General features: G+C 40.5%; 2 protein-coding genes across 8 annotated transcripts in view; one reads left to right on the plus strand and one right to left on the minus strand.

Moving 5' to 3' along the window:
• CENPP (centromere protein P) overlaps positions 1 to 14,865 on the plus strand; it is a 141,379-nt gene extending 126,514 nt beyond the window's left edge. The window contains exons 7-10 of one of the 2 annotated variants that reach the window (XM_071813044.1): positions 4,043 to 4,122; positions 5,820 to 5,911; positions 6,180 to 6,323; positions 14,736 to 14,865. In XM_071813044.1, coding sequence (XP_071669145.1) covers positions 4,043 to 4,122; positions 5,820 to 5,911; positions 6,180 to 6,301 — 294 coding nt within the window. In that variant the 3' untranslated portion in view covers positions 6,302 to 6,323; positions 14,736 to 14,865. Of the gene's footprint in view, positions 1 to 4,042; positions 4,123 to 5,819; positions 5,912 to 6,179; positions 6,536 to 14,735 lie in introns of those variants that run through there. The other variant, XM_065845905.2, reaches the window with a different exon arrangement.
• Positions 6,325 to 17,543, minus strand: part of IPPK (inositol-pentakisphosphate 2-kinase) — a 57,976-nt gene continuing 46,757 nt past the window's right edge. For all 6 annotated transcript variants that reach the window (XM_071813042.1, XM_071813039.1, XM_065845901.2 and 3 more), the window contains 9 exons: positions 16,485 to 16,606; positions 16,013 to 16,102; positions 15,346 to 15,404; positions 14,861 to 14,933; positions 13,605 to 13,884; positions 12,336 to 12,486; positions 10,880 to 10,982; positions 10,311 to 10,390; positions 6,325 to 9,403 (listed from right to left, as the gene is read on the minus strand). In XM_071813042.1, the coding sequence (XP_071669143.1) occupies positions 9,178 to 9,403; positions 10,311 to 10,390; positions 10,880 to 10,982; positions 12,336 to 12,486; positions 13,605 to 13,884; positions 14,861 to 14,933; positions 15,346 to 15,404; positions 16,013 to 16,102; positions 16,485 to 16,606 (1,184 nt within the window). In that variant the 3' untranslated portion in view covers positions 6,325 to 9,177. The remainder of the gene's footprint in view (positions 9,404 to 10,310; positions 10,391 to 10,879; positions 10,983 to 12,335; positions 12,487 to 13,604; positions 13,885 to 14,860; positions 14,934 to 15,345; positions 15,405 to 16,012; positions 16,103 to 16,484; positions 16,607 to 17,543) is intronic.

The following is a 17,543-nucleotide window of genomic DNA, read 5'->3' on the forward strand; positions in this document are numbered from 1 at the left end:
AAAATGAAACTCATATGACGTTTCTAGAAAGATAATTGATTGAAAATGTATGTGCAATGTGAACGTATACATGATGTTCAGTTTGTGACAGATTAAGATAGTTTGTGACATAAGGATAAGAGTTCTTGGTGAAGTTAGTGCCAAATATTTTGCAATGTGCATTAAGGACAGATAGATTGTATGGCCAGATCTCATAGATTGAACTGTACATTTCTGGGCTGGTAGAAGGCTTAGTAGAAGCAGAAATACAAGCTAATTTCTAAAAATGTAATTGCTGCACTTCCGTTTGTAGCTTGGTGATTGCTGGTTTTAAGTATCTATATGATCACGGTAATAGTAAAATCATTCCTTTTGTTGTTATCTGAGTTAGACTGTAGTTTAACAACCCAACTGCTGCTAACCCGGAGGCCAAGGCTGTGGATTCAGAATCCCCTCCGGTCACCCGCATTGTTTCCCACTTGGTGGCTACTTACAGGGTTGACCGCAATTTTTGCAGTGGGCGGCAGGCTGGGAGCAGGGGCCTTGTTTGATGCTCCTGGAATCTAATCATGTCGTTATTGGTATTCTACACTATCTAGAATTTTCATCATTTTTGCAAATACTTTGTATTTTAATTCCTGAAGTTACAGTTATGTTGTTATTTAAGGTCTTGATGGTACCACCATGTGTGTGACATCAGTGGATGATACTGTGGCCTTAGCTGAGCAAAACTCACATAATTCAGCCCAAATCAGAGTCTAAACGGAGCACCTTTGGCAGCTGTGGAAGTAGTTTACATTTGCGGAGCAACTAGTAGTAGCATGACTTGCATAGCGCTCTTTATATACAGCCCTTCTAACAGAATGCCAAGTTCAGAATTAGTAGTAAGTGTGAGCTATTGTTCCGTCTAAGAGCAGAGTAACATATTTTCTGGGTAAGTGGGTTAGAAGTAAGTTTGTCTGCTTTTAGCTTAGCTTCTGCCTTCCAATTTTGCTTTGCATTCTTAGTCGTGGTGCTTAAGCTGAATAACTTCAAACACTTTCCTTAGAAGAGTTTTAGGTTGCAGAAAATTGCAGTGTGATTTTAAACAGCTCAAGAATAGTATATTTTGTTTTAAAATAGATACTACAAGTTTATTCACTCAGATGCCTCTGTGTGTACGTAAAATCTGTCATGGGAGAAAGGGCAGGCAGAGTACTCCATCCCCATAGTCGTCGCTTTGTGAGTTGAGGCTATTTCTGTTTTAGACAAAAGTTCCCATCAGATTCCTTGCTTGGACTCCTGAAGGAGCTGGAAAAGCTATTTCCGTCCAGAAGTAATAATAGCATGAGGTTTTGGTTTTGATCATAAACCGACATTTAAAAGTCATCTGAGGAAAAATATTTCTTTATTAAAGTCAATTTTTGCTTAATGCAGTTGTAGCTGATCTTTCCCATCTGGTATCGTGTTACTCGAGGTGACATCTTCCAGTTGCCTGGTGTCCACCTCATGACATCCCACGGGAGTCACTGACTGTCCCGAGGGACCCTTTGGTGAATCAGGCCGTCCTGTTACCCACTTATTGCTCTACTTTGCTTTTCCTCAGGGAAGGTTTGGAAAAGTTGCACAGCAGCGAATATGAGGTGATAACCCGGTACCCACAAAGTGTATTTGGAGTTACAGTTCAGTCAGAACTATTGCAGCTGGTACACAACATGTGCCTGGTGTTTCATCTACGTGCCAGATCCCCACGTTTTACCTGTGGAATACAGATGTTACACTTTATATGTGGAATATGAAAGGCAGATCCTGGGGTTTATTCTCTGAATTGTCAGTGTTTAACATCACTTGCTTAGCCGTGGGTGCGGCAGGTTTGCTCCCGCCTCTGCGCAGGGTCGCTGTCAGGAGTCACCCCGGGCTGCGGGACGGTCGCCCCCTCGTGCTGCTGGGTGACACTGGTGCAGCCGCAGCTCTGGCCCGTGACGCGCCTGAGGAGACGTGCAGGTATTTGCACTTTGGCTTTTTGTGTGTTTTGCGCATTGCTAAAATATCATCTTTCCTGGATTTTATGCCAAACCCTGTGAATTTCACACAAGATCAGATTCTCTCAGCATTCAGACGGATGTCAGAACCCCTGGCATGCCTTTAAGGCACAGAATAACCACTTGCTGTGTGCAGAACTCACCAACGCAGTCTCTCCTGGGTACAGAGGAGCTTTTAGACAACAGAAAAACACAACTTTGAGATTTCCTTGAGATACCTCTGGTTTCTGTACAACATAAAATACCACCCGCTAGCTGGGTGTAGACGCATTGGTTATGGCAGCTGCGCAGGAACTCCCAAACAAGTCATGGGTGCATTTTACAGCGGTTTGACAATTGGAACTCTTATCTGCTGCCTCTGATCTGTTTTCTCTTGTCACTCCCAAAGGCCTCAATATGGTCATGTGAAGACAGAACGTGGGTCGGTGTTTAGCTATGGTATACTTGGGATCTCTTGTAAACAACAAACTTGAGACTTGAGTTCACCAGATTAAAAAATAATCCTAAATGGCTAGTATTTGCAACTTGGACCTAAAGAGGTCGCTAGATGCTGCAAGACCTATGATAACAGACAAATGAAGGTGTATAATGAATATCGAAGACATGGGTTCTTGAGATGGAAATCCTGAAAAACTTGTTTTATTTTGTCGTCAGACCTCGCATCAGCCACATTTTCATGCTGTAACTGCTGCACGCTTTGTTGCCCCGTATGTGTCTTTGTTCCCAGGACAGAGCATGGCCTTTATCCCCATGGTAAATGCACTACTAGATACTTGGTAGACGTTAAAACTGGCAAATTCCATGTGTTTTATGTCATTTGGCATTCTGCACAAACCCCTTTTAGTTTGTCATAAATTCCTAAACCCCAGAGCAAGGTCACATCTGGTAGCAATTTCAGTCTGCCAGATGAGGCGTAATCCTGTAAAACCCAACTCATTTTCTCCAGTGCTTTTCAGAGACGAGCTCTCCTGCTCCTTTTCCGTAAGACTTACCGCTTGCCCCATGAGCGCTGCAGAACGATTTAGGCTGTGACAGCCTTTTCACACTTTATAAACTGCAAATTTTGGAACAGGGCTTTATAACCTGTACATAAGACAGCACAAGCAAGTAATAGTGTTAAAGTCTTCACAACAACCAGCTGTGTCTGGATTCTGTTTTGTTTTGCAACAGCACATCCCTGCAGGGTGCAGGAATTGTGTTCTCTCTGTGTGTTGATGTGTATGCATCTCATATTCCGACTAACCCTTCACCTTATATGCTGCAAAACTTCTCAAGGATCCACACATAGCTACTATTCTGCTTTTCTTTTATGCACTTTAAAAATAATTATAGCAAAAGTTCTGTGTCTTTGGTAATTCAATATATACATATTGGAGACTGTAATATATTAGATGCACTAAGCAAGTGATGATGGAATGATGATCTGATCAATTGTTGTACACTGTAGTAATTCAAAATAGCTCTAACTCCCATTAATGTGGAATTTAATAGTAGTCAGTAGCTTAGTGTGTTTTATCACGTTTCCATTGTCCCGTTATATTGTGATAATAGTGGTTGTTTTGGTATCTCGTTGCCCTTATGCTTTCAAAGCACTGTATGGAACTGGGTGACGCACTTTCTCAAAGGAATATCAAAACAGAGTGTACTAGTAAGGTTCTTTAAATTAAGGGGGAGGGGGACGTGACATGATGATGTATTATAACGTGCTATTAAATCAAATTAACAGAGCTTAGTTAAAAATATTCTTTCAAGGTTTTCTAGATCTTGCGCAAGAATCCCTAACAAGTGTTTTCTCCTCTGAGGTGACCCAATTTATTATCTCTTGATACCACATGAACGGTACTAAACAAAACAAAACAAAAACTCAAACCATCAAAACTTTTTTTTTAAGGTCAGAATTTTAAACTATTCATATTGTTACTCTTAACTATTACAAATTGAAGCTAAAAGCGGCAGCATATTAAAATCCACTGCAAGAACCACCTTGTCTACTCTGATTTTTCTGACCTAATTTGTATCCTTTTGAACTTGTTTATTCCCAGGCCAAATATCCAGACATTGTGGCCCTTCCGGAAGGACTGCGGGGAGATTACATAATCCTGAGGAACCCCAAAGTGTCCGGGTAAGCCAGTAAATACACTTATTGATTTATGATTGTGAAAGGCATATTGACAATTTATACGTAATCAGTCTGCTTGAACATTGTCACTCTCTGTAACGCCTCTAAACACAGATCAGATCACCTATGTTACGTTTTAGGGCGACAACCACACATTAGGAACACTAGGAGGAGGAAGAGTTTTTAAAAAGAGAAGTATATGTCCAAGTCCCCTCTGCCAGGCCAGGCCAGTGCGGCCGTCCCTGCGATAGCTCATGCTCGCCCAGCACGGCTGCTCGCTGCTCTTGCTTGCATTAAAGAACACAAAGAAAATCGCAGTTACCATGTTACTGAAAGCAACTGTAGCCAAATTTTTCCATTGTTTTAGAAGAAAATCAGATGAAAGAGGAGATAACTGCACTGCCATTTATTGTTATTGCTCTATCACACATGCTGGAGTTGTTTGGGCTCCCTGCTGGACACGTTCTGGCAGCTTCGGGCTTCTAAATAGAGAAGAAAATTCCTTGAAGAAGCATGTAAGACAATATTAGTATCACTGTCAGGAATTCTGTAAGGGCCAGGAAAAGTAGCTATTTTGTGAAGGGATCAGATTGTTCCCTTCTCCTATGACATCTTTGCTATAACATGCTTTAATTTATATGGAAATAACTAGAAATAAAGCATAGCTCTCTCTGTCATATTTGGAACTACCAAATAAACCATAATAGATAGTGCTGTCTCAGTTTAGCCAAATCTGCCATTTAAAACACAGTGCTCTGGGTTGCTGAAATGACTTGTTGTTAGACTATCACAGAAAATAAGCCGCTTTATTTTGTAGTTTCTCTTCCTGTAGACAGGTGTCAAGTTCCATTACACATTCCCTCTCACACACCATCATAAAATACAAGAATTTAAAAATCATTTCAGTGGGTCGATAGAAAACACACATATTAATTTGTTTGCAAAATCCCAGAACAAGCTGTGCACAAATTCTCAAAGGATTTTTAACAGTGAAGTGGCAGAAGGCTGACAAACCATTTGTGAAGGAAAACGTTTAGTCTAATTAATTGGTCAAACACCACTGAGAAAGGGAACGTCCCCCTGGCAGTGATGGGTCACCGTGCCCAGCAGCTTTGGATGAACTCATGAGGGTTATTTTTAAAAAAATTAAAGCAAACAAAAGCAGCAATCTAGGCCATGGATATATTTATCCCTGTGTGTTATCCTAAGAAGCCCATGAACAATATTGGGGTGAATCTTATTCCAAACCCAAACCATCACTACTTCTGAAACGGTTTTCCTCTGTACCTGGCACAATAGCTGACCCCAGGTGCAGACATTACATAAGGGGACAGGAGGAAGGGAAAAATCAGTCTCTCATTTTCTGTCATTTTCTCACTGCTCCAAAAAAACTACTATTCATGAGACAAATGCAAGAACCAGGGGAAAAAAATCCTCAAGGCTGCATCATTTCCAGCTATGTTCAAATTTTCTATAACCTTTCCTTGCCAGGAGATGAGCAGTTTTCCTTGGTTCAAAACATAAGTAAGTATTTCTGATTTCCAAACAAAGAGATGGGCAATTTGCATTACCTGAGGTGAATTCTGTTTAAGAGTGTAATGAGTGTGAGCCTCCTAAATACTGTACTTTCTGCTTTGAAGAAACCTTAAAGACAGTTGCCTTGTTAACACTCACCTGACTTGTCTGTGCACATGATACAGGCTTGAATTAATGATTGTTTGGAAGATACATCTGGATGAAGAAGGGAGACCTACGCCTGTTCTGGACCTGCTGACCAAAGTACCGGAGCAAGGTAACGTCATTCACTCCAGAGCCCGTTTCTGAGCTTTCAAGTACAATGCCCGTGCCACATTTTTGGCAACTTTAGGTAAAATTGGAATCCATCTTGCAGAACCCAACCAAGCAAACAAATCCCAATTTAGCAAGCAGCTTAGCGTCACCTCCTGTATAACTGAAAAGGGTTTACAAAACTTGTATCCTCCTCTTCTCGACAGCAGGTAACCTGTTTTATCCAGTGCAGCTCTTCAGAAATAATGTTCATTGTTACATTTTCCTTGCAGTTTTGGAGCAGAACAGGGTGACTGTTGAAAACGCACCCGCCCGCTTCCGCAGCCTGCTGCTGCTGCTCGGGATCGAGACAGCCATCGAGAACCTGATCAAAGCGCTCGACTTGGAAAAATGAACACCAGCATTACTTACAAGAGGTAGCAATTTCAAAAGTAGTTTTAATTAAGATATTGTGTTACACAGTCTATAATTTTATTGAATATAAACATTAAGTTATTTTCCATTTAGAAACCATACTCATAAAACATGCTATCTGTACAATTATGGCACGTTATATATAAATTGTCATGACATGAAAATAAATACAGCCATTTAAATACAAAAATGCCAAATAAAATAGTTACATGTACAGAGTGATTTCATTATAAATTTATCTTTCTGAATCATTAATGTACCAGAGTGGTTTATCTTCTTAACATTTTCTAGATACCTGGAAAGTGTTAAAAGATCATGCACTGTCAAAATCAAGTCCATAAAAATCCATTTCATTTCACAGCTCCGTAAAAGTACAGTGATTTTAAAATGACAAGAGAACAGTAAGAGACTCCTAGAACAAAGAGTTAAATAGCTTTCTCATTAAATAAGGGTGGAAGTAGACAATTTGAAGATTTGAAAGACATACTATGCTAAAAGAAGTAACTGTATGAAGTAACTTTTTTCCACAATGTATTGCGTAGAGACCGCATTAAACTAAACAAGAAGGGACCATTACACTTCTGTAAAGAGAGATGGATGAGTTAACTGCTGTCACTGCAGTGCTCCATTTGGATTTCCTGCTCCTAGGGGGAATTCTAGTAGGTTACATGTTACGGAAGCATCACATTTCATACATTCATTCCTGAAGAAACAAATCAGAGTAGACAGATGTCCTGTCATCTTCCTTCACTTCCATCAGATGCATCATTAGCTCATTTGTGAACTCCGCATTTTTCTGGAGAGTTCCTGCTCTGCATGACCTGTCACAACCAAACCACCTGACCCAAACCAAACGCAGACGGTTGGGAGTCCCGTCCTTCTCAGGAAGGAGCAACGCTCATTGTTCCTGGAGTCAACAGGCCACAAAGGCCAACTGTGGACTCCCAAGGAACACTGAGAGGCTTCCTTGTCCAGCCCTGCAAGCCATACACAACTGCCTGCTCCTTTGTAAGTTATGACCAAGTACTTTATACCAATGGTGAAACAGGTGAAGTCAACAATTAAAGCGTGTTTATAAAACCGTAATTTTAATAATACACTATTTGATCACTGAAATAGTCTCCTACTGTTCTGGTAGGTCACAAAATACCTGTCAGAATCTACAGCTGAGCAATGCCACAGATCAAGGGTTGATGAACAGCAGCTCTATAACGAAATACCTTGTTAGACATAAGGCAGATTAATTTCAAGTTTGGAATCCAACAGACAGGCAAAATTCATTGCTGCTCTATCCACTGAGATGTTACTGGTCTAGCTAGTTTTGTGTAACCTTTACTTCAGCTCTAGCTCCTTGCATGAAAATAAAACTGTTTGATCAAGCACATACACTTCTATTTACATATCAAATGTGTGTCAAGTTACAACAAAAACCTGAAAACTTTCCAGCTGTTAGTAGTCCTTCCCCTTGTCTAACAGCTGGAGGAGTTCTGGATTTTAAAATAGCTTTTTTCCCCCCAGGCTTTCTTGGGAAAGAAGGGGTTGTTACCGCTGTCAGCTACCAGCTTATTGCACTGTTGCAGTATCACATTTCAGAGAGCAGCCGTGGCGCTGGCCCAGAAGGCTCGTGTCACCTGGCAGCGGAACACAAGGGATCGCTGACACAGGTCAGTGCCCGCAGCAAAGCTTGAGTGCATGCGACTGGTGCTGCTCTGCACATCCTATTTCTTCTTGAGTTGTGCCAATACACAGGGTTTTTTTTTCAGGTAAAATGGAACAACTCAAACATTACATTAAGATCCCAACATAAATGTATTCTTTTAAAATGTTAACCTACACTATTTTGAAAAACTTGACCAGGAAGCACACACTGTATCCAGGTAACAGCATCTCTCTGCACATTTCAGGGCATGGCACCCCTGTAGCTTCAGAAAATCAGATACTGTCACCTTTTTCCAGTGTCACTTAGAACGAACCTGAGAGCAGCTGGTCATGCTGTACAGTATGTGGGATATCAGTGAAATAATGCCAATGTCTGACACACTCTGAAAGACCTGAATTAATCTGTACAACTCAGAATATATTATCCTTATAGCTCAATTTAAATTAGGTAAGAGAGAGCTGTGGTTTCACCTTCAATAGCAGCATATAATGTGTAGAAAATAAAAGACCAGTAGGTCAGATGAGTTAGGCCCAGCTATCACATCAAGACGCTAACCTTTAACTCTGTTCACTTAGTTTCAGAAGCTTTAGGTAGATATCAGGTGATCACAGAGCTTCTGGAGACAGCCTGGTGTTCTTAATCACACGCATTAGCACTTAAAACTGTTCTGCAGTAACATGGTAGTTCCATAGATCAGTAGCACTTGAGTAGCCACTTCAGTTGTATTTTCAGTGGACTTAATGCTAAAATTTTACATTAGCTTTTGTCAGGGCATTCCCTCTTCCGAGGAGGTACAAGTGAGACTCAAAGCACAAGCTCCAAGGCAATTCTCGTTAGTAATCAGGCTTTCTATGTTAATGCAATACTTCAGGAAACCTTTAATTCTGTGTTCTTTCAATTCTAAGGAAGTAGACTTTTAGTATTAATTTGATCTGTCCTCTAGTTCCAGGGTATGGCACATTAACTGTTCTGTCACGTTAAATACATTCATTAAGGTTATATAGCAAATGTGTGGTTTAGTGCTATTCCGTGTCTTTGAAAAGGCATACCAATTAGAAATCATTTCGTAAAGCAAAAACATTCACAGCTGAAAAATGCACTGAACACAATAGAATAAAAAAAAAATCACCATAATTGTATTCCATTAATCTTTCACTTTCTAATGTGTTCAAATAGAAATAACCTTAAGGAAATGGTTACACTTTATGGAGAACTAATGTGCAGTCTTCATTCTCCTTGAAGAGACTGGACATAACAGGGTCATCTTTGGCCTGTACATTCTTCAGATAATAGTTCACTATCTTGCCATCGAGTTTGTACTGGTGAGGAATGCTGTCATAGGGCTTCAGATCGAGGTCCAGGACAGAAACAGAAAAGGTGAATCTGGATTTGGACGTTAGTACCACAGGTCTTTGCTCAGAGCTGGAAAATAAAACCACGTTGCACGTCTGAGTCACCAATGCTAACATTTTGCATTTCTGCATCCCAAGTCTCCCTGCAAAAATGATTCTAATGTTTCTCTTATGACTTCCATGGGAGACTAAGAAAATAAACTTCAGCTAAGGTAGCATTTAGGAAACTATAGTTCCGGCTTAACCAGTATTAAAGTGAACTTGCTGGCACCTCTTCCACTCCTCTTCCTTTCAGCTTCCACATAGATTAAGTCAAAACATTACTCTCAATTACTGTCTTTGTATTTAGTATGTGGAATATCTTTCTACACGGGATGCGTACAAAGCAACAGCCTTACTAACTCACAGCAGCACAACCAACCACTGCAACTCTGACTCGGGTTCAAGGTAATACCAATTTAGTACCAGAATGAGTGTCCAAGCACACTGAAGGATGGAGAACTTGTTAACAGTAAGTCAACTAACTCCACAAGTCATCTCCCTCACGAACGCTTCAATCAAGAGCTGCAGGGCAAATGCATAAAACAATACTCTCTAAAAATAACAAGGCTTTGGTAAAACAAGCTCCCCCACATAAGAGCAGACTATAATATTGTGGCAAAACCTCCTTCCTTACAGTGAAAGATGTACGTAGTTAAACCATTATTATCTCCTATGAACAGTCCATTCACATTTTAAAAAAGAAGTAAATACAAAAGCTTAACCCTTTTTCATCAAATTAAACTCTTCAGAAACAGAGCTCTGTCCTAAATGTCTTAAATCAGAACTCCACTTTATTAATATGCTCACAGCCAAGTATTTGTACACTCCACCCAAAAAAACCCACTTTTAAAAATTTATTTGAATTGACTGAACTGTGGAAACACATCTTCAGTTTCTAAAGGAGCAGGAGCTGTCCACAGGCAGCTCTGTCTTACCATTCGTCTTGCAGGCAGGGCGACAGGGCGATCATGATGGAGCAGTCTTTAGCAGTCATTGCTATTCTATACTGCTGCACCTACACAACACAAAAGCAAGAATTTTCTATTGCCTTTGCATTTGCTTTAGTGTAGCACGCTGTTCTTTCTAAAAGGCATTAGCGTACACAATGCATTAGTGTGTTGGTATTTTAAGAGCCGGAAATTATCTCTGTAACAGATGGTTCACAGGAGCAAGGGGTTTTACAGCATCCTAGGTAAGAATCATGTTTCTTTCCTAAAGATATTTTTCTTGAAGGCCAAAACAGCACCAGTTCATGCAAATGCTTCCTCAGTCTAGAAGGAAATAACCAGCTTTATTTTTCTCTGTCAAGAACTGGTGCTAAGCGTGTTTGGTTTTAATTGCTTCTGCTATCACGATACACCCTGGCACAATTAAGAACTTCAACCGCACAGCGCCTGACGAGCCAGCAGTGACGTTCACACGCTGTCCATCTGCTTCCCTTAGGCAGGCGTTTGTTAAAACTGACAGGCTAAATAAGCTTCAACAACACACACAGGAAAAGTACCTTTGTTAATGCAAATGCCACTGTCCCATCATCTTCAGTGGAAAGATCTAGCAGCTTCTCATAAAACGCTTCATTGTAGGGTCCATCTATCTGTAATGTACTTCTAAATAATTTTTAAAAGAAGATTTACAGACAGCCAAGATGATTTACTGATTTTCAGTGAAATCTTTCTTCAGCAGCCCACATACTCAGGAAAAAACAATAACACCGATAAACATGGCAACAAGTTAATACTCAGAGATCTGACACCAGGACCAGTCCCTATTATTCTCATATCACTCAAGACATGCTGTTTAACATTTGCATTTGTTTTGTTTTTTAATGAATAATTATTAATCCACTGCCATCTGCGTATCACTAAGAGAACAGTATGTTTTGCAAAAACAGGTACGTTTCAAAATTTGTAACAGCTTGCAGGAGCTCCCAAGAAGCCTTCCTGAAAATATTGGGGGTGTCCTTTTATCTCACAAGGCCCTGCTCTGTCCCCAACTTCATAAAGTGTGCAAGGGCACTGCTTTATTTGGCCTCCTTTCTTCCCAAGTTAAATACCTGAACCCCTGAAAGTGGGGTTTGCACCACACAAACACCACGCAGATAAAATAATGCATTTTCAAATAGTTTAAAGTAAGACAGACTGCTAGTGATTTAAGCAGAGCTTCAGGCCAACCCATCAGACAACCCTTGAGCTGTAGTGATCCAGGGAGCAGCCATGTCCCGCCAGCGAGGCCAGAGTGCCCTCATGTGAGCGCCGGCAGCATCACGGGCAAGTCACAGCCCCACAAGGTAAGACACAGCCAAGCCAAGGCTTTTTAGAGCAATTATTATTACAACTAATCAGCTTTATTTGAGGACAAATGTAGCAGCCCAGTATTTCTTCACCAGGTGAGAAATATCAGAAGATAAAGATTTTTGTGCCTCAAGTATGGTTTGGCCGCTTGGTTACACCCTGGTGTTTGGAGCTGCTCTCACCCACAACAAGGGCAGGCTGGAGAACAGCAGATGCAGGGCCTTTGCCCACTCGCACGTTCTGTAAGGTCCTACAGGCACATGCCAGATTCCTGCTGAAGCCCCTATAAAGCCCCAAATTTGGCAGATTATACTTAATCCACTGTAGACCAGACAACGACCATAAAAACACCATTATTACTGTAGACATGGTCTGAGCTCTGCAGGTGCTGCAGGCAGGAGAAACCGACCATCTCAAATATACAACCTCCACTACTAAGGAATTGGGCACTTTCTTACCCTATTGAGAGCTTCCCATACTTATTACTCAAAAAATCAGGTCAAAGTGATCGACATCAAAGCTTTTAACCATAAAGCTCATCTTATCTGGCATTTCAAGTCAGAAATCCAGCATATGCAATACCATGAAGGAACGTTATATACAACATAACAGAGCCAATCTTATCTGCGTAGTTATCAGAACTGAAAAGAAAAAGCCACCAGGTCCTACCTCTCTTCAGGAAACTCCTCCAGGTACTGTTCAACTCTGCTGTACAGCGGATAGAGTCCTTCGATATCCAGCATGTCAAGCATCTGCGCCTGAAGGGCTTTATATAGCAGACAACCCCTCGGTAAGCCAGAGCTTTCCAATTTATGTTTACCTGGAAGAAAACGTATTTTCAGGTAAGGCAGAGGTGAGCGCTGCCTTTGCTCCATTTTGCCATTACACTAGTTTGTTCACGAAGCAAATCCAAATACTCCAGATGAGGGTGGGCAACGGGGAACCCCACACCAAAACACTTCAGTTTCCAAACACTAATGCTCCAGGTGCAGGTACTTACCTGCACATTTAAACAGCACATATGTGACTGCAAAATTAAACACCTGGTATATACAACTCTACAAATTCCTCAAAACAAAGCCCCCACAACATACCACAACTCAAACCCCACACACTTCCATTGCAATCTACTTGTTTGAGTCTACAAGAGAAATTTTTCATGACTTTGAAGGCACCACAAATTCACTTTCAACAGCATGAACTCTTGGCAAAAGTAATTTAGCATTTCAGATATTGTGCCTTTTTAATACAGTATAAACAGATTTGTATTTCTCTCATCCTATAAGACAGCTCTTCCTCCACACAACACAACAAAACCAACCAGCCATGAAAAACATCTTCCTCAAAAGCAGAGTAAGAAACATGCTGTTTGTAGCATTAGGATGACAACCAGCATCTTGAATAATCAGAACTTTACAAAACTTATGCACCAAGGAATTAACATGATTTACAGTCCTCCAGCTCTCACTTCCCACTTCTTTCCGTCCAGTATCCAAACCTTTCTCTCTAGAGCGGAGCAGGAGAAAAGACAAGGAGCTGCCCCTGGCCGGGGAGGGTGGACAGGAGGAGCAGGGAGTTGAGAAACAGGTGCCAAGTAACAAACCGACCAGACTTGATCACACACAACACAAAATTTCCCCACTCATTTGAAATACTTATGGTGGTTATCAACTCAAACTGGTACTTTCTTCCACTTTTCCTCTACCACATTCTGAATTTATTTTTATCCCTGTACAGGACTAAAAGCGCTGACTACAAGGTCATATTAAAAACAGTTTACTAGCAGTTATGCAGCTCAGAACTCATTTTTGAAATGTCACCAAAATTCCACTGTTTGCATTCTCACATTGCTATTAAACAGCAAATAAGAGGAAAAGATCTGAATTGTTATGTGATTGATAGTTAATTATTGACAGCATTCAAGAAATTCTCTCTTACCATTTCTTACTAGCTCCTTATTAAAAGCACTTGCTTCACAGTAGCTTCTTCCTTGTGAAATGGGAACTGTCTTCATATCACCTGCCCTGCAGGCATCAGTACTACTTAGTAGCGTCATAGTTATAACATGGATTAGTTCTTTAATAATTGTCCTTGTACAGTGTGGGCCACTGACCAACCCATTGGAAGGGAAAAAGAAAGGTTTTAGCTGATGAGCAAGTTCATTCCAGTCAGAGACACAGTCCTGGTCATCTTTACAACCATAAATTAATTCCCCGTTCTGCAAATGAGAAAAGAAGATGATTTAGGCATTTCACGAAATCCCGTTATTCATACTTAGTCAAAGTACCAGATTTAATGTTTTAAGACACATTTAGTACAGAAAAGTGTCTTAGTTTAACAGCCTACATACAAATACACATATTCCCAATCTCTTACAAATTTGCCCTCTCAATTTTAATCAGACACCACAAGGAATAACAACCTTTGAGTTAGGACTAAAAAGCCCATTTAAATCAAGTGCTACTTTCCCAACTTAATCAACTGTAAGAAATAAGAATAATAAACTTGAACTAATACTTGACACATTCTCCTATCACTTCTTTCTGAATGATGTTAATAGTGAAAAAGCGCCATATGAAACAACCTTCTTTTAAAAGCCAAATTTGAAAATGCAGAGGTATAAAAAAGGGACAGAAAAGGTGTGGCAGTTACCTGCACCAATAGAAAACACAGGACAGTTCATACAAGTAATTCAAACAGTTGGTTTAATACTGGAAAGAAATTGTAAAGCATCTTATTTCCTATAATTAATTGGAAAATCTGCATAAGCCATCAGTTTCTGATTTTCCTACATTAATGCCATACAAAAAGCAACTTTGCACTTCCTCAGCAAGATGTGCATGAATGCTGTAAAATAATTTTAAAAAATATTTGCAGCAACATGCAAAGTTCTCTGTCTTCTTCCTCCTGAAGAAGCTCATAACATTTAAAAGCTTTGATCACCTTTAAAAGTCCTTTTCGAGCAGTTGTTCCTTGGCGATTCTTTCAGACTAACTAGTTTGGTGAAATCATTACTTACCTGTCCTAATTTGAAATCTAACTAAGAACTTTCCCATTTTCTACTTTCAGTGGGGCCCCCTAGTGATGGTGCTGATTAGGCACATTTGAAATGGGATTCTGACCGTTCAGATGCTGAAGTCAAATTGTTTAAGAGCCAAGGCCAAAAAAGCAAGCAGAGAAATGTGACCCTTTACCTTAAATATTTTCAAGTTGTTCTGTGCCTCCTGTAATAAACTCTTCAAAGCAAAGTGCATTCTCTGTTTATTTCTAGGGAAGAAAAAAATACAACATTCTGTGATTTGGGTTTTTTTTCACAGCCTTTAGATGTTCACACCCATGCCTGGAAGACGCTACGGAATCAGAACTGGGCACCTGAAGCGAACACACCCACAAAGCTGTTCCTCATGCTGAAGTCACTGCGAAGATAAAGTGACTACTTGCAATTAGAATTCAAATGTGAGGAAACAGCTCTTCAGTTTCATGTTATGGAGCAAAAGGCACTGGGTACATTAAAAAGCAACTCTGATTCCTGAAATGGGTGTAAAAAGGTACATAGCACCAGAAATACTGACTGTAAAAGTCAGACAAGCAGGCACTGATCATCAAAGTAATCTAAGAAAGAAAGCTGTAATGTGGGTTTTTTGGTAAAAACATAGAATCAAGTCACACACTTCCTTACCCTGAGAAGAGATCCAAGGGGCAATATTTACTTGGTCGCTTCCACTTTCCGTTCGCTACCTGTTGAAAACCCACACCACTGCTGTTAATCACTCTGGAATAACTACTCTCCGTTATTTTAATAGCTGGGTGTGTAGCACTAACATCTTGTCTTCAGAACTCCTACGACATTTAAAACCCTTTGAACATACAATTCATGACTACTCGGTGTCTTCCTCATCATATTCAGCACTTGAGTCACTCAAATTGCTCTCACAAATGGAAGGCATGGAGAAAGGTCACAGTAAATTGCAGTAAGGCACCGTTTCAGACACATAATGGACATTGGTCAAAAGAGTTCCGTGTGTGTTACACGCTGTTGTAAGTTACTGAATGCCTCCGTGCCTTTGGTGAGCTGCCCTTGAAAGGAAATTTGACATTAGAGTTTACCCAATCAACAGCATTAACAGTCCTCAAAGACTAATCTTGTGTTTGTTTGCTTCCAGCTCCCACAGAACTTGTTCCATCTCTCACTAAACACTCACACCCAGCAACTCAGATGTGTATCCAGCTAACATCTTTAATCACATCAGAGGTTTAAGCAAGTTTCAACAGGAAAGCACAACTGGAATAGCAAATAAAGCACAGTACAGTCAGAGGAAAGCAGTATGACTGGAAAAAACAATTACCTTTAGATGCTGATGCATACAGTAACGACACACCTTGTGCTTTATCTCCTGTGAAACATGGCTGGAAAAAGGAATGAAGCCACACTTTGGCTAAAACAAACAAACAAGATTATAAATGTATTTTTTTCTAATATAAAAGCACACAACATGCAAATATTTCCAGTTAAAGGAAACTTAAAAGTCAACACTCAGCATTTGAAAGCTTAATATATGTCACTGTGTACTATTCCAAATTCTTTTAGAGACACACAAAACTGCAGTGGACGTTAAAAAAGCCTGGTAATATCCGGGAATTTCCCAGGTTTCAAAATATCAGGAACTGGAAGCGGGAGGGGACATTTCATCCAATGGGTCACGGTGAAAGCCGTGAGCTCTGCCTTACCCACTGCTGCACTCCTCCCAAACTGCCCTGCCCAGTACATACTTGAAAATGCAAATAAAACCCCCAGCAGGATCTTCTGCCGTTCGGTACCTTAATCTCTATGCAGAGGATTGGCCGGTGTTCCACAAAACGATAGGTCTGCAGCCGGGTCAGATTAGGAAGGCACATTGCGTAACCACTGAGCGTGTCCATATCTTTATCACAGCGAGACTCTGGGGAGAACAAAAAACAAAAACGAGGTGTGTGGATGTTTATCTTACGCTGTAGTTATCTTGTTCACCAGGTGGGGGAGTGGAAACCAAGTTAGAAAGACCAGACACAGTTCAGCAGGCTTTAGCCAATTAAGCACTGGCATACATTTGCCCTCCTCATTATCAGCCTGTTTTCAGCTTCCTCAGAACTGTCCCAGGCACAGAGACGCCTCAAGAGCTGCTGTTTGCAGCTCCTCCCAAGAAGATATGGCTGAGAGGCCTGGAAGGGCGAGGGAGCAGGTAGAGAATGACTGACTGCTGCGTTCAAAGATGCGATCTCGTGGTTGTTTAGTGCAACTGCACAAAGCACCATCCCTCGGCCAAGAGGAATCTGTGAAAACTGCCAGGAACATCATAATCTGTTCAAAAGAAAGTGTAGATGTAAAGAGAACCTGCAAGTGGCTTCACTCAACTTGGTAAGCAGTCTGTGAGTAGCCTCTTCCTAGCCATGCCAGTGTTTATGTCAAAGTAATAAACAGGTGAAAAGGAAGACAAAAGGAAAAGTTTGTTTCCCCTCCCTCACAAGCTCGCAACTTCAAACAAGAATTTCCTCTGCTAAAATCACCCTGTTAAAAACAGCATTTAATAGAGTCCAGATTAACAACCCTGAGAAGAAACAAAATAGCAAACAAACAAACAGGTTTCAGACTAAGATTAAGAGCCATTATGTAGATGAAGCATTTCAATACCCTCCCGGCACACACATCCTTTGGGACAGAGAAAGGTCTGCAAGATTTTAATTCAAATTTAACAACAAGATACACTCCCAAATTTTCAGGTATCTGTCTTATTAAAGAGACATACACAGTACATATCTTCTGTTATAGTTTCCATTGCTAATAAAAATGTCCATTCTGGAAAATATATTTCAATTAAAAAAAATATCTCAGAAACAGAA

This window comes from Patagioenas fasciata, chromosome 10 (genome assembly GCF_037038585.1).
Source record: "Patagioenas fasciata isolate bPatFas1 chromosome 10, bPatFas1.hap1, whole genome shotgun sequence".
NCBI lineage: Eukaryota > Metazoa > Chordata > Aves > Columbiformes > Columbidae > Patagioenas > Patagioenas fasciata.